The 24,658-nt window shown below is 30.1% G+C and overlaps 1 protein-coding gene across 5 annotated transcripts in view; it reads left to right on the forward strand.

Moving 5' to 3' along the window:
- The window catches only part of LOC143083143 (uncharacterized), a 60,183-nt gene extending 48,553 nt beyond the window's left edge, over positions 1–11,630 (forward strand). For all 5 annotated transcript variants that reach the window (XM_076259377.1, XM_076259380.1, XM_076259378.1 and 2 more), the window contains 9 exons: positions 1,753–1,912; positions 2,745–2,895; positions 3,662–3,794; positions 4,620–4,713; positions 5,790–5,887; positions 6,575–6,765; positions 7,198–7,232; positions 7,994–8,113; positions 8,733–11,630. In XM_076259377.1, coding sequence (XP_076115492.1) covers positions 1,753–1,912; positions 2,745–2,895; positions 3,662–3,794; positions 4,620–4,713; positions 5,790–5,887; positions 6,575–6,765; positions 7,198–7,232; positions 7,994–8,113; positions 8,733–8,915 — 1,165 coding nt within the window. In that variant the 3' untranslated portion in view covers positions 8,916–11,630. The remainder of the gene's footprint in view (positions 1–1,752; positions 1,913–2,744; positions 2,896–3,661; positions 3,795–4,619; positions 4,714–5,789; positions 5,888–6,574; positions 6,766–7,197; positions 7,233–7,993; positions 8,114–8,732) is intronic.
- The last annotated feature ends 13,028 nt before the right edge of the window (positions 11,631–24,658 follow it).

Genomic DNA, 24,658 nt, shown 5'->3' on the forward strand with positions numbered 1-24,658 from the left:
AAAGAAATCATCTGAAAAGTTAGATTAAAGGGTGTTTGAAATTTCCTGCTGTTTTGTCAAAGGGGACACATATTCGCCGTATTTACACATCTATTTAAAATCTAATAACTGCATCTTTAAACAATATTCATCAAATCAATTTCAATTGATGAATAGCAGACATTTCAAAGGTGTAAAGAACTGAAAGTTAGGGCAATCAGTCAAAAGAATTACTAAGAAATACTTCTTTGAAATCGTGTTTTTCATTAAGGAGATTGGCCGAAAATCGTAGTCCGTTTTTCGGTCTTTTGCAGTAAGTGCCGAAATTTTGTCTCAGTTTAAAAAATAATCATATTGTTATAAAAATATATTTTACCGGAATATTTCTTCCATTTCAGCCATGCTTTGAAGTTTTTACACCTCAAAATCATAAAACGGCGAAATTGTGTCCCCGGTGAATATGAGCGCCCCACTCTACTCTGGTCTGATTGATTTTAAAATGCAATATCTAATTTTGAAAAACAGGAATTAGTGTTGGGTTTGTTAAGTCCAAACTAAATGGGATTGAATAGCATGTGAATAGGCTTGACAAGATTGGCAAGTGACCATTGTACACAGTGGACATTGATTCAGATGAACAATATAACCACCTTGGAGACAATAGTTGGCCACAAGTTCTAAAAACAAAACATAGCAAGAATATGAAGGAAACTACCTTTTTGGAGGGAAAAGACATGAAATTTTATTAGAATTCATTTGTGAGACATACAAATATTTTTTGGAATATATATATCTTTATTCTGTCAAACCTTTGTAATTACAATGGTATACAGACACTACATGACAGCAATAATACAGACATAAATACATGAATACACAGAGCAAAATATGTACACTATTTACAATTATACTGATAGTAGTTAGTCAGGAATGGGAATTTATAAATCTAATGAAAGTACACAGCTTTCCCATTTTAGATTTTAATTCATAATTTTCTTAAACATAATTATATTTGGACGATTTACATATTTTTTATCAATACATTCGTTTCTTTTTACTGACATCTATGTGCACATCAAAATATATAATGATACTCATCTCCAAGATCTTTAGAGTTACATAATTTACAATTTCGTCTATCTCTCTGAATATTTGTCCATCTTCCTATCTCAATGGGTAATTTATGGTTGATGGTTCTAAATTTGCATAAAGTATAAATATCACGAAATTCTAAAATATCAAAATAGTTCTCAAACCCAAAAGTATCCTTAAATTTGATAAATTATGTCTTCAAACGTGCTTGCACATTTGAAAACCATGTTTTTTGAAACTGATCTTGGAGTGATGTTCTGATTGTATTCTCCAATGTATTGTGTTGTGTATAATTAATTTCGATTAAAAGTAATTGAAATAACAGTGAATGCAATTAACTTATTTGTGCTATTAGCATTGATCTTACAAATGTGTACAGAAAACAATCTTCTGTCTTATTAGGCTATTATTTAGTGTAAAAAGAGTCTATGATAAATAAAGATTTACTGTGTAGTTTTTTCCATAATCATGATAATAATAAATTGAATAAAAAAGTCAAATGGATTAAAAATTTATATGTCAACTGTGGATACATAATTACTTGTTGGATACCAATTTTCAAGGGTATAGGTGAAAAAAGAAATTAAATGTTCAAAGAGTGACAAATTTCTTATAGGCTTGTATGAAATAAGTGAATCCACAGTACATTAATCTATAACTAGCTTTGTTTTGTTTTTGCAGTGGTATCCCTGCTTTACCTCAGAATGCTTCTGAGTACCAGGGATTATGGAATGCCCATGTAATAAAGTTATATCTCGGTATATTAGAGAATGGGTCTAATCCAGTCACAGTAGAGGCAGCAGCAGGAGCCATACAGAACCTTACAGCATGTTTCTGGAGTGTAAGTAAATATAGTGTCTTTCTTCATCGGGTGTGGGGCCTTGGTGGTGGAATGGTCAAAGTAGTTACTGCTGAAATCACTAGCCAGTCAACACTGAGGTTGTGAGTTTGAACCCCACTTGTGAAGGTGCACTAGAGCCAATCTTAATTGACTAGGATTGTTAGTTTTCCTATCGAAGGTCAATGGTTTTCTCAGGGCAATCAGGCTTCCTCCACCAATAAAAACTGGCAGCCACAAATAGCACAAATTGGTGTTTAAAATATGTAAAAGTGGCGTTAAAACACAGAAAATCAAAGTCTAAGGGTCTTTCTCTATGAGCTATTTCCTGACGGGTTTTAATAAGTGAAGGCTTACCTCATGTGTGGCATTTGTGTTGAAATAAGAAGGGCAAAGTCTGATTTACAATAATTTTAGCAAAACAATAAAATAATAATAACAGTGTAAACTTTATTAAACCAATGTCTAGTAGCTAATGATGCATTCTCTTTTGTTGACTTTTGATAAGCCTCAATATTTTTGAGATTCTTTGAGAAAAATATGTACTATTTTTTCCAACATACAGATACCCACGAAGTCTTTTTGAATGTAGGCAACCAGCTATAGAGGAAATTTTAAGCTTTTTCTGTAAAATTTAACACAGTTGGAATTTCGCAGTGCCTTCCTTGCCTTGGTCCTACTTATGCTTGTAAAAAGAATAATGATTACAAACCTGAAAACAAATAATACTATGAACAAGAACTTTTTCACACACAAAAACTGATATCCATGAAATTAATAAATTCATATGAATCTGATTTTCATGGTTTAATTCGATTGACATTTTCTATTTCAGTATGCAGAAGATGTGCGAGCCTGGGTACGGAAGGAAAAAGGCTTACCATTCTTTGTAGACTTATTGACACAAGACCGAGATAGTATAGTTTGTCATGTGGCCTTAGCACTTAGAAACTTAGCCATTGATGAGAAAAATAAAACATTAATAGGTAGGTTATTCCTCAAATACTTATTCTGAGGAATTGTCTTTTATAATTTCACCATGAAATAATCTGTTTGGTGGAATAGTTCTTGTACAATATTGTTTGTAGAAACTTAAAATGAAGTTCATGATATCGTTATCTTTTTGATAAGGTAAACAAAGTAGAAATCATTATATGTTAGCCCTGTTCCAAAGGAAGGTTGTATATTGTCTTTCCTCTTTTCGTCTGTTTTTCAGATAACAATTTTCTCACATTTTTCTCAGAAATTACAAATCTGAGATGCTAGAAAATTAGTGAGTTTGTTCTACTGTTTGATGTGTTTTCACTTGAATTGCTTATCAACTTTGTATTTGCTGAAAACGTCTATCAGTGGTATAATTAGTTAACCTTTGGTTGAACTGTTAGAAATATCCCTTTGCATATCAAATTTTGTAGATAGTAGTGTTGTGCATTAGGAAAGAGTAGAAAATAATCATTTTATTACCGGTAAAACAAAATCAACATTAATTCTTTGTAGACATATACTGTGAAAAAAAATTTAAAAAAATAAAAATGTCTTTACTAATATAGTTTACTTTATCTAGTAATGAGCCAAAAGAGTACTCATTAGAAGAATATCAATATTGACCTGAACTATTTTTTTTGTCATTCTGTGTTATTTATACTTGACCATTACATTTATCGTCTTTATTCAACAAAATTTAATGTGATGAAAATTCATGTACATGAAATATGAAATGAAAGGAATTTTATTGTTCTTTATATTTTACAGGAACCTATGCAATGAAGCAGTTGGTCAGTAGATTACCACAGGAGAGAAGTACTGATGCCGTCTCTGATCCAACAGTATCAGCCATACTTGTCACACTTCTAGAAATCGTTACGTGTGATGAAAATTTCGCTAAGTAAGTTCTTTTGGGAATGTATTGCATTCCTTTATAGTGTTAATCATTTGAGATTTCGATAATAAGTCCACATTTCAGGGCTGTTCCATTTAAATGTATGTGGGAGAGTAGGCAGGGACTTTTAAAATATCCATATTTTTGCATGATTGTAATAGATGCATACTGAAAAATGATCCATTATCCACATTCAATAATTAAACCTCTTCCTACCTTCCCACATATATTTTAATGGAATAGCCCTTATGATTATTATATCAGTTCATTAGAAGTGTAGAATATAAGCCGGGTAAGATCTGTATGTGAATGAAGGATATTCAAAGTCCTCCAGAAATGAAGACTGTGTTAATTTTCACATATTTGTTCATAAAAGGTTTATATCCTACCTAGAAAATTGTGACTATAGAAATAACTAATTAAACACTTTATTCAAATGAATGTTGACAGATTGTGTTTTGAAGAATTTTGTGCAGTATATAATTTTATACCTTTTAGTCTATTTTCTCACAGTATACAATAAAAGTTTGATTTTGTGCAGCAGACTTTCACATATTTAGCATGTTTAGGTGTTAGATTGAATATTTTTTTCCATTGAATTTATACCATTTCCTATGTGATCTAAAATGTGTTTGCTACAAAGAATAAAGTTTTCCTTCATGTAAACAGATATTCAAATAAATATTGAAACAGTTAAAAGTACATGTGTATTGTTTTGTCTTTTTTATCTGTGTGACAGGATTATAATAGCAGTTATTGTAGTAGTATATATATTACGTTGTAATTAGAGTGATATACATATATTCATTTAAATATTTTTATTACTTTCAGAACATTGGTTGAAGCTAATGGTTTACCTAGGATCAAGTTTGTAAAATTTGTGAATGGAAAATATTCTCGTAAAACCAAAGAAAATGCCAAAAAGGTAAAACACTATTAAGAATAATATTTTACAACACACACAGATTCTTCAGTAGTTTATTATAGTTTGGAAGTATTAAGCAATTGAATAAATATAATTGTTAATTCAATGAAATGTATGGTGTATTGTGAGAGTAATTCTGTGTTTCCCAAATAAATGCTTTCTGATTTTAATTTATGAATAATAGAGAAAAAAAAAAATATAGTTGTTTCTCATAGAACAAAATCTGACTTCACACTTAGTCTCAGATTTGACATGCACCTAATATTTAATACTATGCTGCCAAGTGTCTACTTTATTATAAAGTAAGCTCCCTATCTAGCATGTTTATGATCAATGATTATCTATGATTAAAATATTTTTAAGTAGGTAAATAATTGCCATCACTGTTAGAGCTAACTTCCTAATGCTTGTAAAATAAAACTTTGGTTGACTTGCTTGCTTTGTTTGTTTAAACATTAACGCAAGCTTTGTAATTAATATTGGCATCTTCAAACAAAATCTAGTCATATTTTAACCTTTATACATTAATCTAAATTTTATACATTATCCCAATTACAATTGTACAATATACAAACAAAGAAAGCAAGCTAACCAAAGTCTTGCTCTACATGCATTAGGAAATTAGCTTTAAAAATGTGGATAACAACCTGCTTAAAAAAGAGCTCATATCTGTGAAAATGTTTTAATTGGTTGTGAAAAAAGTTGTATATAAACATAAAATGTTGTATGATTGCCAATAAGACAACTAACCTCTAAAATTTGAATGGATATAAAAAGATGTGGTATGAGTGCCAATGATACTTCTTTCCAACCTTCCAATGAAGTGAGTCACAATTTGTAAAAGTAAATAAAGGCAACAGTAGTATACTGCTGTTCAAAACTCATAAATCCATGGACAAAAAACAAAATTGGGGTAACAAACTAAAACTGAGGGAAACGCATTAAATATAAGAGAACGACGACACAACATTAAAATGTAACACACACACACACACACACACAGAAACGGACTAAGCATTAGACAAAATAAACCATTATAATGATAAGGATATAAAACTATGTTTATGTTTTTTCAGTTACTTGATTCTATGTGGGAATTTAAGAGCCTAACACCAGTTTACGCAATGCAGGGAATCACAGAAAGTGACGTGAAAGCAGCTTGTGCTCCTGGCAGGTAGGACATGATAAATAACAGGCATTATAATTGTGGAGACTTGTGAAGGATCAAATTTATTATTCCAAATCGATTGTGCTTTAGTAGTTCATGTTTCAAGTTGTATCCAAATTCATGAATTTTTTTGAATAATCGAATTAGTGAATTGATTTGAGATTTTAAGCTATGAAAAAGGAATTTTAAATACCAGTTATAGCAACAAATTTAATATTTAGAATTTGATAGGGAATTGATATGTTTACAATTTGAGATAGCTATAAAGCAAAGCAGCCAAAGGGAGATAATTCACAATTTATTTGTTGATGCACTAAACTTGAAATAAAAATTTGAACAAATCCCATGGGCTGAAATGATATAACATGTACATGATTATAGTTGTGTTTTACTTTCAATGAGAGAGATTATCTGTTTCCTGCAGAAAAATCTAGATTCTGTTACTTTGGATTCCTAGACTTTACATTGGTAAAAGGATAAAATGGTCTTTGAAAATCTCCATTATGGCATACTCTTTCTGATATTCAGAAATTCAATTTATTATTATTAGTGTAAAGTAAGATTGAAATCATTATTGTAAAGTAGGGTTGATATTATTATGTAATGAAGAATTGATAATGTTACTGTACAGTAGAATCTGTGTTAATATAACCAACAAGCTCTTCTTGTAAAAAGTTCCAATTATAATTTTAGGGAACCAGACAGAATTGGTCTTACAAGTACGACCCCTTATAACACACTAGGACGTCCCCAAGGCAGTCAAGGTTATGATGATAACACAATATCTGCAGGAAGGTTACCAGCATATAAGGGTACCATGAATGGTAGGATGGATGGCACTATGGTCCATGGACATAGTAATCCTGCCATGAATATGGAACCTGGTAAGTGTTTCATTGTCAATAAATATGAGGTGGCTAATGGGATTATAATGTTTAAATTAGGCTGTTGACTTTCTCTTTGAATTATTTCACATCTTGTCAAGACAGACTTTTTATAGCTGACTGTAGTATTGGTTTAGAAATAGGTATTTTAGAAACAAAAGTTTTGCACTTTGTTTAAATATATTTTAAAATTCAATTTAAAAAATCATCACAAGATGGAAAGATTTGTTAAATCAAATATAGATGGGGAAAAAAACAAACAGAAAAAACGTTTATTGTATTCTTTCCAATTTTGTTTTAATTGTCCCCAGCATACCATTGTGGGGGACATGGAAATACCGGGTGTCTGTCTGTGCATTTGTATAGAATTACTGATTTATTGCATAGTTTCAGTGATACTTTTAATTTATTGTTGTTTGTTTTGAATTGTAGAGCGATATCAACATGGAGGCAGCAGACAGAGAGGGGTCAGTATTTATCATTGATTCAAAATAAAGAATTGTTATTTATTATCATTATACTGACTAAGGCTTAAAATTAGCAATAATTATATAATTTTTAGCACTTGATTATGTAACTGATATCATCATTATTGGAAAGAAAGGGGACGTAAATGCAAAATTTACTATTCTCCAGTCTACTTCTGATTTTCTAATGAATTGTACTGAAATGCTATCTAAAGTATGCATTGGTTAATTTTCAAACATTCTGGATTTTTTTTATAAAAATACCAATACTTTAACATTGCAAGGTACAATAAATAGATCAACTCTATTGATTGATGGCTCCTAAAAAAATATCAGGCAAAAATTAAATGCATATTCCAGAAGATAACAAATAATGTACAACACTGACACACTTAGTCAGAAATCATGCTGCTTTCTTACAAGGTGACATTCCTCTGTAAGAAACAAAACCCTACTATAACATTTTATATGGACTCTTCGCTGACTAGTCTGCTCTTACTTCTAAATACACAAGTTTAGTTGAGATGCAGCAACACCATATTTTAAGTCTTCGATAGGACCCAGATTTCAAACCCATGACCTTCCAATGTAGAGAAGATTGCTAGATCACTGAGAAGTTTATGGTTAATTTGTACAGTTGTATCCATCCCACATCCTATTGTCTGTTTATTCATAACACAAAAGTAAGTGTTTGCTTAGAGGAAGGAAACCAATGCATGCCAAATGCCAAGTTTCTCTATATTTACATTGTATACTTTCAGATGGATGAGATCCCAATGACTGATTTAGGACCAAGTTATGCTCCCATTGAAGAACAACACAATAGAAGGAACAAGCCACCAGTAGGGGGTGTCCCTCTCTTCCCTAATCTACAACCAGCAGTAAGTATTTAGATAGACAGTTAACATACACTCCAGTCTGTGCATTGATATAAGAAGATGTGGTATGAGTGTCAATGAGACAACTCTCTATCCAAGTCACAACTTATAAAATTAGACCATTATAGGTCAAGGTACAGTCTTCAACATGGAGCCTGGAACAGCAAGCTATAAAGAGCCACACAAATTACTAGTGTAAAACCATTCAAATGATAAAACCAAAAGCCTAATCTATATAAAAAACAAGAAACAAGAAACACAAAGGAAAAGTTAAGATCATTGAGGTGGATTAAGCTGTTACTGCAATGAATTCTTTCATTTTGTTTAAGACATGACCTTTCTTGTCTTAAGAATTAATTATCTATAAACAGCACTGAAATTTAATGTCATTCAAGAAATTCCTCTAAAATTTTGTGTGTAAAATATCAAGACTTATAATAATTAGATATTTAATTTTACAAACTATATGTAAGTTTATGAGAAATGTAACCAAATGTAAAACATTTTCACCAGAATGTAATGTTTTATTTTTTGTCTTTGAAAAATCTATGAAAGACATGAAATGGTCAAAAGGTCAGATGTAAACATCAACCATTTGAACGTCATTTATTTTGTTTTGCAGAGCCCACAAGACTATCCTCCACATCAACAAGACCGACTTGAACCACAGTCTGGACACGAACCACTTTATGCACAAGTGAAAAAAGGACACAAACGACCTGAGGATGATATTGTCAGCCCTAATAATATAATGTTAGAAAGTGGTGGAGGTGGTCCCCCAGGTGGAGCAGATTCTTGGGTGTAGTGCTGATTAAGGGGAGATAACTGCTGTGTCATTTGAGAAAAAATGGAACTATTTTACTGTTATTTCCATAGACTTAAATGGTATAAAACGTTGAAAATAGATTCAATATTCATGATAAAGAGAAATAACAGATAGAGTCACAGAATTGGGATGCATATTAAGTGTATTGCAATAGCTCCTAAATTTAAACAAATATTTCACTGTTTTTCTAGAACAAAGTTATGGACATGAGTTTTTATTTATTTTATTCATGTTAATATTGAATGTATAAAATATATAAAACAAAAATTAAGGGAGCCCCAAACAGCTGGAGTTTTCATATCAGACATGTACAAAGAAAGTGTTTTCTATATTATGATTTATCATGAATTAATCATTCAGAAGTTTTTATCAGAATCATTTTTTAATTTATGAAATATATATATTAACTGCCATGTTTTTTGTAAGAAATTTGGTTTGTGATAATTTTTATATAAATATTATATCTCTACAGAAGGAAGGTTGTATATACATATATCTATATTTTTGTCTGTGAGACAAGATTTTTAATAGAAACCATAACTATTTTACCTGACATTTTTTTTTACATTGTAAACATTTTACTGGTAGAGGTTGTGACAAAAAAGGCACAGTCTGACTGTGTTTCTAATCTCTGTTAGATTTTTTTTTTAATATTCATAACAGAAATTAACATTTTCATTATAATTTTATGTTAAAGGTCAACCTTGGTTACTGTGGGTTCATTTATTTTCGTGGGTATCAATTTTTCGTGTATTGAGGAAAACTTGCATTTTCGTGGATATTTGAATTGATGGTTTTAGCAATCTCTACATGCAAAACCTATAGAAAATTTTCATTTCATTGAACATTTGAATTCATGGTTCAACTGTACTCACGAAATGCATGAAAATTGGTATCTAATGAATAATAATAAATTCACAGTAACTATTGATATATGAAAAGATTTTTGTGTTATTTGATATTAGTTTATTTATATTTAGTAATCTAGATCTTTTTGTGACCCAATTTGCCTCAAATCAATTATATAGATGTGTCGGAGAGGTAAGAATGTTAAACTTGAAATATATATGATCAAAACTAGTAGTGCTTCAAGATAGTATAAATATGTATTGTAAACTGTGCCACTGTATTTATAGTTTTGCCATACATGAGTGTTATTATTTTTCTTTAAACCATTTAAATTCTGACATAAAATGTTATTTTATCTTTATAAGGTAGAAGTACCTTCTTTGGTATAGTATGGTAAAACTTTAATGGTTTTAAAAATAGAATGAATTTTCTTATTCCATATAGTAGATGTATTTAAATTTTCTTCCAGGTTTTGAAAAAGGCCATCAGGCTTGACTGACGAAAAATTATTTTATTTTTGGTTAGTATGCCTTCAAGCATTGTTTGATGATTGGATTTAAAAGAAAATCTTTCTTGATCAGTTATTTTATTATCCCCCTCTGAATGAGACATAGATTCAAACCTTCCTACTAAATGAAACTTCTTCTGTCTTCCATTTGAACCATTTTAGCACTAAGCTTAGACATATTGAGATGATGAGCAAACTTGTGTTCGTTTTTATTTTAACCGGGGAAGATCTATCTTAGTTGCATTACTAAATTATACTATTTGGAAACTGTTTTGACAATTCATAAATATAAATACATGAATTAGATCTGTATTTATAGTACAAATTTGGTTTATATAAACTTTCATTATCAAATTAGGCCTGTCAGAGTTTAATGTCATTGTCGTGAATATAATATTATATTATTTATCACCAGCAGTCTCACAATCATGAGTGTATATTCAAAAGTAATAAATGTCCAGCTAACTCTAGGCTCATACTAGACAATTGAGAAATCATCTGTAATTATGTTACAATAGTGTACAGACCACTACTAAATGGTATTGTTGATAATCATTTTCATTGGGAATTTTGTAAATTTATACATATCATTTATCCTGTATGTATTAAATGAACTTTCGTCTTTTGAGGCATTTATATATTTTTCTATCCATCAGATCCACTTAAAAGGCAAAGAAAAGTAGGAAATACCAAATACATCACGATAAATGTCTCATTATTTTGTATAACATTATAAATCATGAAGAGACCATTTTGTGTTTTATACTAAGACAACTTAGACAACTTTTAAAGCATAATTATCATGAACAGCTCATTGTAAATATTGTATTTTTCTAAAATCACATTCTTGAGGACAAAGATGTAGAAATATAAGAAATAAGATTGATCTTTGAGTGGTATATTTAAATTATAGAAACAGTTTTAAATATTTTACTAAATCATTATGTAAAATTTATTTATTTTGAAGGATTAAAAATGAAAATAGCTACTTTATACCGAAGTTTATTTGGAAAATTGTGAGATAATAAGCATTTTGTTGTGTACTGACTTTTTCAGTTGTATTCAAATTCAAATGGTTGTCTGAATTCTATTTACTTTATAGAAAAATGATAATGATGTCAGATCTAAAAAAAAAGATTGTAGTTTATTTAGGAATCGGGACATTGTTTTTCTCCCTGACCATAATTGTTCTATCCACATGCATATAAATAAAAGTTGTCTTAATTCATATTCTCCAGACACATATTATTTTTGCATTGTATAAATATCACATATGAGTATGGCTTCTGTCATTTGTAGAATTACATGCATATGAAATAAAACTGAAATGAAATGAATATTGTTTGTTTGGATCATTACAAATAAAACATTTCAACTAACTACACTTTCATGGGAAAATGGATTATGTTTGATACTGCTGCATACAAAGTTTAGGGTATATAAAAATCAACCGGTTTGTCTCTTTACCAAATGATATGTCCATTGTTTTGATTGGTGTCAAACTGAAGAACCATATAAACATTGCAATGTACTTGGATTTGGTCTTCATCTTTATTTAAAAGAATTATCTCCTTGTCAAAACTCCTATGTGATTTCAAGGCTTTTGATTGTTGTATCTTCATGAAACTTTGTACACTGTGAGATCTTTTACATGTAGGTAGAATGTTCCCGGTAATTTAGTGTATTACCATGATTAACATAAAGTATGATGTTAGCTATTTCAATAACTTAGTATCCATCATCCAAATTTTTTGTTTATTTTGTTTTCATTTCCTATTAAAACCACTTTTTCTAATGTCAAATAAATGCGAGAGCCATAATGTACGGAAAACATGGTCTTCAAGGGCAAATCTGGATTTTGATTGATCAATTTTCATAATTCCTTAAAGAGAAAAACGAAAAATAGACAAAAACACTTCCATTTTCAGTTGTACACATGAATGATGATTTGGAGACTTTTCATGCTGATCAGGCATATGTACGGTGGCAAGGATTCAACCTTGAAACATTTCATTGTTATTGTACTCCATTGCAAACTAATTCTTCATTTTCTTCAACATTTCATGGCCTTTTGACCTCAAAACGTTTGCATAATCAACATGATGAAGTTTGTAATTAATTATTCGTCTAGTTTAAGGGAAACCACACATGATAGGTCTGATATTTCGTTTGCAGTTATATAACCATTGGCACATGGCATTCCATGGAAATTAATTGACCATGCCTCTCAGTAATGATATTTTAACTCTGATACTTTTGCATAGATCAATATAAGAAGATGAGGTATGAATGCCAATGAGACTACTCTCCATCCAAGTCAAATTTTTTAAAAGTAGACCATTATAGTTCAAACAAAGTACGGTCTCAATGCAGAGCCTTGTCTCACACTGAACAGCAACCTATATAAAGGGCCCCAAAAATGACAAGTGTAAAACCATTCAAACAGGATAAAGTTTGTGTTTAGATCAATTAAGTGGAACCACATATATTAAGTCAATGATATTTGGTATGCATGTGCACTTTTTCCTAATCATACACGTATTATCTGTTTACTGTTAGCTTGACAACTTTGTTGATAATTTGTATCTAATAATACATTAAATCGGTCATTTGATCAAGACAATTTAATCAAGATAATAATCCATATCACATTTAAGTTTATAATCCTGGAATAATTGAATAAATAATAAAACACTTTCAGTAATATTTGAAATGAATACCAAACAATGTTTGTTTTAAGGAAGCTCGCTTGTCATGTTTTGGAATTTTGGTCAGATTTTCGGAATCCTCTAGTTTTATAAATTTGAATGCCTTAACAAATTTTGCCCGGTGACCCCCATTTTTATATGACCGCAAAAATTGAAATTTTTTTAGTCGTATATTGGTATCACGTTGGTGTCGTCGTCTGCGTCATCGTCGTCCGAAAACTTTTGGTTTTCGCACTATAACTTTAGTATAAGTCAATAGAAATCTTTGAAATTTAAACACAAGGTTTATAACCATAAAAGGAAGGCTGGGATTGATTTCGGGAGTATTGGCCCCAACGAATTCGGGGCCAAAAGGGGCCAAAATTAAACTTTGTTTGATTTCATAAAAAATTTAACTATTCGGGTTCTTTGATATACCGAATCTAAACATGTACTTATTTTTTTTATTATGGGCCCAGTTTTCAAGTTGGTTCAATTCGGGGTCCAAAATTAAACTTTGTTTGATTTCAACAAAAATTCAATATATGGGGTTCTTCAAAATGTTGAATCTAACCATGTACACAGCTACTTTTGCATAGGTACTATTTCTGTACTGAAATATGTAGTTCTGGAAATTTACTTTTAATATTTAGTACTATTTCTTTACTTGGAAATTATTGTAATATTTATGTACTTGTATTTTACAGTACTTGATTTGTATTAAATATTTTGGTACAGAAATTATACAATGTTCCATGTTTGAAAATCTTAATTTTAAGAGATTTGAAATAGAAAAACTATCAAAATGCCGGAAATGTAACGATAGTAACCAAAAATCTGTAGTACCTAAATTTCAAGTACAAATTACGTACTGTAAATTACAGGTACCTTAATATTACAATAATTTTAAAGTAACAAAATAGTACTGAATATTAAAAGTAGTTTTCCAGTACTACAGATTTTTAGTACAGACATAGTACCTATGCAAAAGTAGCTGTGTATTTAGATTTTTAATATTTAGGACTGGTTATCAAATTGGTTCACATTGAGGTCTAAAGGGTCCAAAATTGAACTTTATTTGATTTCATCAAAATTTTAATTTTTTGGGTTCTTTGATATGATGAATCTAACCATGTATTTAGATTTTGGATATTAGAATACCACAAAGGGATAATAAGAATTGTCTTTGGGAGTTATGGCTCAAACCGTTAAGGAATAAGGTGCAAAAAAGGGGGGAAAAGGGTTTCCAGGTTAATGGACAATTACTTAAGTACAAAACATAATTTAAAAGCAGTGAAAGGTTGGTAATTGAAACTCATTTTACAGTGACTTGACTGTTAGTGTTGCTATCCACCAATTGCAATTCATTCAAAATTTTGACCAAATTGCAATTTGTTTTATAAAATCAAATTGTTCAACTGGTCAGAATATTGAACAAGTTGTTCAGTCAAAATGTGAAAGTGCAAGGTGATAAAATAAAATATACTTACAATCCTATAAGACTTTAACTCCACTTTAATGATGTTATTACTAAATTTGTCTATCAATCTGTATAGTTATAGTATAGCCATTACCATACTAAAGGTAAAATGTTTTATTTTGAATTGCTATAAAAATGTCCAAACTAAGCTTTTATATAGTTTTTCTTTCGAAAAGGATTTTATATTTATAAGAATCATATATCATTTAAAATAATACATCATATATTCAGTAAAATACGTGTGAAATAACAATATGCTATTGATAAGTTTCCTTGGGGAGATAACCTAAAATACTATTCTTTTGAATAAAGACTTTTTGAAACCAAAAAAGATTATCTCCCCTTCCTACAAACATATTGCAATTTCACAAATATTTTACTGAATATGAAATGTTTTTATTCACATAATGTGTGATTTTTATGAATATAGAATACTTTTCGAAAGAAAAACTATATAAAAGCTTAGTTTGGACATTTTTATAGCAATTAAAAATAAAACAGTTCACCTTTAGTATGGTAACGGCTATAATATAACTATACAGATTGATAGACTGATTTAGTAATACCATCATTAAAGTGGAGTTAAAGTCTTATAGGATTGTAAGTATGTTTTATTTTATCACCTTGCACTTTCACGACTTGACTGTGGTTTTCTACAGCAGTTGGTTCAAATTTCTGACCAGTTGAACAATTTGGTTTAATAAAACAAATTGCAATTTGGTCAAAATTTTGAATGAATTGCAATTGGTGGATAGCAACACTTACAGTCAAGTCACTGTAATATCTCACCTAAACTGCTCTTAAATTATGTATATTGGAAATTTGCCAAAAACTTTATTATTAATAAATTCCATTGGAAATGTGCCAAAAACTTTAGTTTAATGAATTTCATTGGAAATTTGCCAATATAAAATGTTGCATTGGAGTTATCTTTCTTTGTCCAGAATAGTAGTTAAATCAACTTAAATCATGACTGTATGACATTTTATATTTTATGATGTATTTTAATGAGATGTTTTTGTTGAAAACTCCATAAGAAATTTGAATTGAGATAATTGTTGGAATAAGGGAAAGGGGGAGGTGAAAAAAATTAGTGGGGTTTGATTTTTCTTATTTCAGATTTCAGAAATAAAAAAGAAAATTTCTTCAAATATCAAAGGATTAATATTCAACAGCATACTGAATTACTCAAAAGCAAAACAAAACTCATTAAACCACATTCATTCTGTGTCAGAAACTTATACTGTGTCAACTATTTAATCACAATCCAAATTCAGAGCTGTATCCAGTTTGCATGTTGTGTCCATACTAGCCCCAACCGTTCAGGGTTTGACCGCTGCGGTGGTATAAAGCTGCGCCTTGCGGAGCATCTGGTTCTTTTTATAATTCTTTTACATGTATAATGATAAGATGTCTGTTAAAGTCTTATGAAATTTTAATTATTTTTTAATAGTTTTTGAGGACTTAAACTTGTCAATGATAAAGCAATGAAAAGTCAAGAGAGAAGATTTTCCCGCCAAAATTTCAATGGCTAATATCTCGAAAACAATCACGGTGACCTATATATATATATATATATATATATATATATATATATATATATATATATATATATATATATATATATATCTATAATACTAAAATTACGAGGTCCAATTTGTCAGCCGTCATCGGGTAAAAACGACAAATCAAAGAATTCAACTCTATATATAACTAATATAGGACAATGGTGTAGATTAAAAATTACACCACTCCAGACCCTTTTGTTTTCAGCATAATTAATATTGCCAATAATTAACAAGTTCCGGGTCGAATCCGATACCGATACAAATAGTATATTCAGCTATTACCTTATCTGTACGTTCCGCATTTGACAGGCGCACCACCAAACGGTGTATTTAGGATTTTGCTATATACACGGGTCGTAATCAAAGGACTGACACTACTAAATTCAATCATTGTCAAATTGTTCCCTATTGTAGTTTTATTCAGCAATCAGCAAGACTTTCTAAGATAACTAATATAGGACAATGCTGTTGATTAAAAAATACTCCATTCCTGGATAGCCAGAACCTTTTGTTTTCCAAATAATTAAAATTTCCAATAACTGATAAGTTCCAGGTCGACGGGGTCAAACAGAAAGATTTGAAAGCAGAGAAAACTGTGTATCTTATAATCGACATGACTTATCAGATGACAATACCAATTACTAAAATAAGGCTTAGGCATAGTTATATACTTTAATTCAGTCACGGACCCGCGATATCACGGGTGTGTACTTGTATATATATATATATATATATATATATATATATATATATATATATATTGCTCTTTGGATTCCTTTATCAAAACCCTATCAATATATGCCAGTGTTTTTAAAAGTTAATTACTTTGAAACTGAGAAGCCAACTCCCTTAATATATTCTCATAATTAATAGTAATGATTTATTATAAAATAGTTTCCTTGTAAATTTCTAAAACAATAGTAAATTAAGAAATGAATAATAGATCAAATTACACAAACCCCCCTAAATAAAGCAAGGTTAACAAAATTGAGGAAGTTATTGTTTAAAGAAAAGTTGATATTCAATTAAGATTATTCTGAGAGATCTGAAGTTTCAAATTTGAATTTCATTAGTATAAACAACAAAAGTGAAAAAAATGTAAAATGCTTTTGAATTGTATGGGAAAATCTGTAATTAGTACGATCTTTTAATAAATTAAAGGCAACAGTAGATGACTGATATTTAGAATATACAAATCAACACCAAATCAAAAACTGAGACAATAGCTTGAACTTACACATGAGCGAAAACAAGAGCGTAGAGCAGTATAAGTGTCTCCTGTATGTGTCACTTACCATTAAAATCAACAATCCGCTAAAATGATGCAAAAGGAAATAGAACACAATTGGAAATTATACAGATCAAACTACTTTTCTAGTGGGTAAAGATTCGAATCAAATTGAAAAAATACTCATAAACAAATAGACTGGTGACTTATAAGAATTTTGTTTCTGAAAATTCATTTTGTAATAGCAGCAGAAACCATTAAAATTATCTTTGCAGTTTGAGTATTCAGGTAAGAAAAAAATGGTGGTTTAAAGTTCAAGGAGTCGTATGTACAACTATCTTTCTTGCGTTAAGGATGCACACCTCTAAGGAACCACACATTTCTAGAATTGAACTTTTTTCTTAACCTGATTTTTAGGTTTATATGACTTAATATAATTGTCGAAAAAAAATCGTACGGTGGTGCACTTCTTAATTTTGCCACGGCCATTCGAAAGTACCGGATGATTTTCACATTTTTCATTAATTTGTAACCATTTTTTGGGATTATAAGCATTTCACAATTAAACTTTGTTTATTGTTCCAATAAATAAAGTTGACCAATCTTAATAAATTTAACTTCAAAAAATATTGTTAGATGTTGATATAAGATATAATTATAAACTTTTGTTTCCAATTTTGTCAGTCTTGGATTTTTCTCTTATTTTTTTTTTAGAACAAAAATCATATTATTTCCAATATTTTATTATAAATGATTGAAAATAAAAACAAATCCAAGAAATTGGAAAAGAAACAATTGATAGGGAGACGCAAGTTTCTTGTAAAATCATTTCTTTTATCCCTCACCCATTTTCTCAAACTTTTGGCTATTGAGACTGACTAAATTTGTAATAAAATTTGAAAAAATAGTGTATATCTATCGATCCTTTAAATAAACTTATTAAAAACGATAATCAATCAAACAATAAGATCTTTAAATAATGTTTTGTCGGTACAAATAAAGGCAACAGTAGTATACTGCTGTTCGAAATTCGTGAATCGATTGAGAGATAACACAACAGAAACGAACTGTAATATAACAATGGTCATTTTCCTGACTTGATACAGGATATTTTAAGAAAAAAAATGGTGGATTGAACCTAGTTTTGCGGCTCACGCTTTTATGGCAATGTTAAATATAACATTAAAACGACAACATTACATGACAGGACTACAGTACAAATAAATGGAAGAACACTCAGGATAAAGAAATACACACATAAACATTACAATAGGACATTTCGACATGCTAATAGCTATCTAAGGTACCAGGCTTATAATTCGATACACCATACGTGCGTTTCGTCCACATAAGATTCACGAGTGACACTCATATCAAAATAAGCTAGAATACTTTTTTTTAAATTTAATCCATTGATAACAACTGATGGGGTTCGTGTTGTTTATTTATTGGTTTTCTATGTTGTGTCATGTGTGCTATTGTTTGTCTGTTTGTCTTTTTCATTTTTAGCCTTGGTGTTGTCAGTCTATTTTAGATTTATGAGTTTGACTGTCCCTTTGGTATCTTTCGTCCCTCTTTTAGTCTTACTATGCATGTTTGTTGTACAGCATCTTCCTTTTAACGAAGGCATATTATCATAAATAGGTACCAGGCTTATAATTTGATACGCCAGACGCTCGTTTCGTCTACATACGACTCATCAGTGACGCTCAGATCAAAACAGTGAGAAAGCCTCAAGTAAAACAAGTAAAAAATAAAGAGCAATGCGGACCACAAAATTCCATAAAATTGTGCCAAATACGGCTAAAGTAATCTATGCCTGGGATAAGAAAATTCATAGTATTTTGAATAATTCATAATTTCTAATGCTTAGTCCGTTGCTGTGTGTGTTACATTTTAATGTTGTGTCGTTGTTCCCCTCTAATATTTAATGCGTTTCCCTCAGTTTTAGTTTGTTACCCCGATTTTGTTTTTTGTCCATAGATTTATGAGTTTTGAACAGCGGTATACTACTGTTGCCTTTATTTGCAAACAGTAAAATTTATAAAAATGACCATATGATTTATATTAATGTCAACACTGAAGTGCTGACCAATTTATTGGAATAATTTGTAATTCTGTCGAGTACTATTACGAAACAAAATTTTATGTTTGTAGATATCATACAACAAATTCAGTTCAAGGGGATATGAGTTTGAGACAGTGTCAGCATATATGTTCATTACTTGAGTACCTTTATAAATTTGTCTGTTGTAGTCCTTCGGCATGGTACTAGATGGTGATTCCTTCTTGTATTGCCCGTTCTTCCCGAAAATATATTCTGCTAAATTAGTAAAGCGTTTAACCAAGAATACTAATAATTAGTATCTTATCTCCTTATTCATGTGTAAATACATGATCCATATACATATTTGTTATGACAAATGTCATATTAAACCATCATTCTATTTTTAAATAGAAAATCAGAATACAATATCAACATTTAAATTCGAGAGAAAGAGAAAGAGAATGATATAATGATCGAGTGAACGAAATCCGACTTAAACTTTAGTGTCTATGAAAAAGCCGATCAAAATAGAATAAAACATGATGATATCAAACTTGTTATAGCGATCAGATATTATGACGTATGTTGAAATATAGTTGAGAAAACCAAGCAGAAAATAATATGGCCAATACCCTTTTTTATAACCAGTCATCAGAAATAATAATGAGTAAATTCTTTCCTAGAATAGCAGTTCAGCAAGAGTTGAAATACAGAAAGCAAATATGTTTTCGGATAAAAAAATTCAGTTATAATGGAACAACAACGAAGAACATCATTAGATCGTACATGCAATACACAAACTGGATTGTACTATACTAAGGCAAGGGAAATCGGTTACGGACACCTTTAAATTTATTTGTCAAAAATTAAGAGCTTTTTAATATTCTTGAATAGAAATTTGTTGAAAAATACTTAATCAACTATATCTGCAGTGTCATTTTATTGTGTTCACGCATATGAGATTTTTCTTTTAAAACTATTTACAAAGAAAACATACGTTTAGAGTGGGCACTGGTGGTCCAGTGGTGTAAGCAGTCGAACTACTGTATCACTAGCCAGTCGACACTGAAGTTGTAACTTCGAATCCCACATGGGGCAGGTGTACTCGACTCCAATCTTAATTGACCAGTATTGTCAGTTTCAATGCAATATGGCTTAAGTGAATTTTTTACAGACTTTTTAGAATACTTTTACATTACTAACCCTTAAATAAGAAATGTAGTTTTGGAGGTTCCTCCAATTTGTTGTAACTATATGTTCAACTTGTAATTTAAAATAATGCATCTTAACTTCTAGAATAAACATAAATGGATGCGAATTTTGCTCTGAAAAAAAATGTTGTTCTGATTTTGGCATAAACATGCCCGTTATTGTTATGGTTATTTCCTTTGTAAATATCACTTTCGTTAAATACATCTACACAGAAAGCTACTTTACAATAGTTTAATTTTTTTAAAGGGGCACTAGCTATATATATATATAAAATCTAAAGTATATTTTTTTTGTTCAATCATTAATGAAAGTGAAATAGTGAAATAATAATTCACTTTTAGCAGCTAAAGTGGTTCAATTTTGTCAAATTAAGCTAATAAAAATTGATAATGAATTATTTACTTGCAAGTCCTCATTAAACCTGTATTCATGTGAACTCCAATATATAACCCCGTAGAAAGAGATAGAAAACCGCATGCATTGTCCGTGTACAGTTATTTAAAGGAAAAGAATGTCAACATTGAAAGTGAAACAATGGTAAATAATTTGATCGACTGATTCGATACACCAAAAATTCTTATTTAGGAAAAAAACGTTGATAAACATAAATTTTTAATCTATAATACAAAATTTAGTAGACCTATAAAAATCTAACTGCAGGATTTGCTTTATCTATTTATATCTATATTTATGTTTACATCGCTTATATGGTCATAGAAGGTCAACTCGAAATTTAATTAGATGGCGTCATTGCTAAAATTCACACGAAACGAAGCTAAATCTTATTCAGACCATGGCCTGCAAATTGTTTAGTTTATACTTTTGATAGTTTGGAAAAATGTTTAACATTGTTAAAAATAAAATGTGAGAATTTGATTCAAATTAATGAACATGAATTTGAAAGCTAGTACCCCTTTAAAGAAACTTATTAACATGCATATAACATGGTTTTCATTTCAAATATCACCAAAGAGAGATAGTGTTATTGTCCTTCATCTAATGAATCCAGGAAAGAGACTTTGAAATGTGATATGACTTGTGCTATTTATTACCGAAATTAGTAATATGAGTAAGGTGTGACTGCATATTCATCAACAGTTTAGAGAACCAGATGAACTATTTTTACAATGAGTGTAGATTGGTTTCATTACTTCAAGCAGAAATTTTCACAGCAATAAAAAAAGAAAAAAAGAAAAAAACCACACGATTCAACATGTTCAAGCCATAACGCTTGCAAAATAACTTTTAAAATAGTTGCAATATTTGTTAATTAAAAGACTGTATAGCTACTTAAGTTAGAGGTTACTTACTTTTTACCATAGGTAAGCCGGAATTTTCTCAACTTCTGTCAAAGATGTCCTGCCCAATTTATATGCTCATTTTACGAATGTAATATCTGTATTTTCCTCGGAGTTCGGTATTTTTGTGATTTTACTTTTATTTTTTATAATAAGATCTATGAATATTGTCTTTTTTCGGTACAGACATGGATTTCGATATAAACTTTATACACTAAATCCATTGGATGTGTACTGATTGATATTTTAGTCTGAGATACATGATATATTTATTACCTGTAACTTACTATGCATTTGCCAACAGTTAGTGCGAGTACTTTCATGTCAGTACTTTTTGTCATAAGTCTTTGTGTTACATGTTTTGTTTTGTGTGTTTTGTGTCTAACTTAATAGTCAAGCATTTTTAAACCAATGTGATAATACTTTGAACGACAAACGACAAAAAATATTTTACTCGCGTAGTAGTGTTAACCATATATGGATTCTTAAAAATTCTGAAGAACTTGTGAATAATTTTTAATCTCTGTCTGTTTGTGTAAATAACTCTAACATAACTTTTGAATTCATAACCGTGCATACCACAATTCATCATGTGAAATTATAATTATTTTTTTTGTATAGACATTGAACGACAATTTTTTTCTATGTGACTTATACATTTTCTGACGGTAAACACGCGAAACAATGAATGTGATTTTTAATTTGATAAATGCTTTTGTGTGTTTTTTTTTTTTTTGTAAATGTTTGTTTTGAGATTGTAACACAGTGATGACCGCTGTAACCATATTTTGACTATTTTACCGATTATGTCTGTTTTATACACGCATCGTTGTAAAAATAACGGAATTGGGTGAGACTGTCATACAAATGAGAGGTTTAGCGCTATAACACCAGGTTCAATCAACCATTTTTTACATGAAAATGCCTGTACCAAGTCAGGAATATGACAGTTGTTATCCATTCGTATTTATGTTTGAGCTTAAGGTTTTGCCATTTGATTAGGAATTACACTAAAAAATTGACTATAAGGGTCAGTTGGATACAACACTTTACGAAAAAAGAAATTTTACGGACGCTATCACGAGTTGGCTGACCAATGTGGAATATAGAATACAGATGATATCGAATATGTTCCTTAAATCGTAACTACAATCCCATTCCCTTTTCACAATTATGACCTACCGAATTAGACTATTTACCGACTCTATGATAACACGAGCAACACGCGCATACGACGGGTGCTGCATGTAAACAGCACCTGAATTCATCCCCAGTTTTTGTTGGGGTTCGTGTTGTTGTTGTACCCTATTTGTGACATTTTGTTCACGCATCTTTGTATACAATATAATAATATAATGGAATTTGATACGGCTGTCGTAAAAGTGAGAGGTTTAACGTTATAAAACCAGGTTCAATCCACCATTTTCTATATTTGAAAATGCCTATACCAAAGCAGGAATATGACAGTTGTTGCCCTTTCGTTTGATGTGTTTTATCATTTGACTTTGCCATTTGATTGGGGACTTTCCTTTTTGAATTTTCTTCGGAGTTCAGTATTTTGTGCTTTTTTCTTATGTTGTCATATAAACATATTAATTTGAATTAAAACTTCTAATGCAGTTATCAAAAGTAATATTCGATTAAGATAAGTGTTGACATTTATGCTTGTTTTATTTTTCGAAAAAACACAGAAACAATGGTAAAACATTTATAAAAGAGAGAAAAATGCAATTGAAGTCTTTAATATTCAAAAAGTGGACTACACGACTATATTAACCGGAAATACATGACGCTTTTATTGAGCCATAGTTTACCATGGGTTCAACTTGCACGTTTGTTCAGAAGTAGTTGTCTTTAAATGAACACACACATTAAAAGACTTCATTAAAAGATAAAGGAAACTTAATATCGGTATACAGAAAAATATTGTTATTGTCTATTAAAAATAATACAGGATATTATTGTAATATGACGTGTGCTCTTCATTACCGTAATCATTAGTATGTGTGACAGTTCATCAACAGTTCATTCAGAGAACCAGTTGAACCAATTGTACAGTATGTGAAGATTTTGTTCATTACTGTAAACACCAGATTTTCACTGCAACAAAAAAGCCAAACTATAATGCAGAGTACTTATCGCAGAACAATGTCTGCATATAAATATGATATGTGTTAATACAAAGGTGTTATCGTCGAACTTAGCATATATCCTTCAACTGTTAACGGGAGTGATTATGAAACATTGCAATATTCCGTTTTTCTCCATTCTTGCCATTTGTTTGATGTGTTTAATCTTTTGATTTTGCCATCTGATTAAGTACCTATCCGGATTTTTCGTTTTCTTTGAAGCTCACTACTTTTGTTACTTTTTGTTACATTTCCTGGGAGGTTAGTCAATCTTCACTATAGCAGAAAAAGAATTGTCTCAATGTTTGAGTCAAATTTGTCCTGCCTAATAGATTTATATGCTCCATATTAAACACACCACCCTATTTGCTACCTTCAATTAGTTAACTTGGAATATGAATTCACATAACACTTTTCATTTTTACTTATATTAAGTTATAATTCATTCAAAAGATCCGGAAATAAATAATGAATTAATTGAATATTAAGATTACGGAAACGTCTGATAGATACAGAACTTAGAAAGTCTAAGGTAATTTGGGTCTTAAGTTCTGATTTCGTTTAAAAAAAAAGACATTCCCTAAGAATTTATACATTTATCCCGTAAGCATCATTATGCCCTTGTTTCGATTCTTCAATTGCAATATATTGGCTAAGATTGCATTCATGTTTATCATTCATTCCTACATATGATCTAGTAAAACCAGTTGAAATAT

Source organism: Mytilus galloprovincialis, chromosome 7 (genome assembly GCF_965363235.1).
Source record: "Mytilus galloprovincialis chromosome 7, xbMytGall1.hap1.1, whole genome shotgun sequence".
Lineage (NCBI taxonomy): Eukaryota > Metazoa > Mollusca > Bivalvia > Mytilida > Mytilidae > Mytilus > Mytilus galloprovincialis.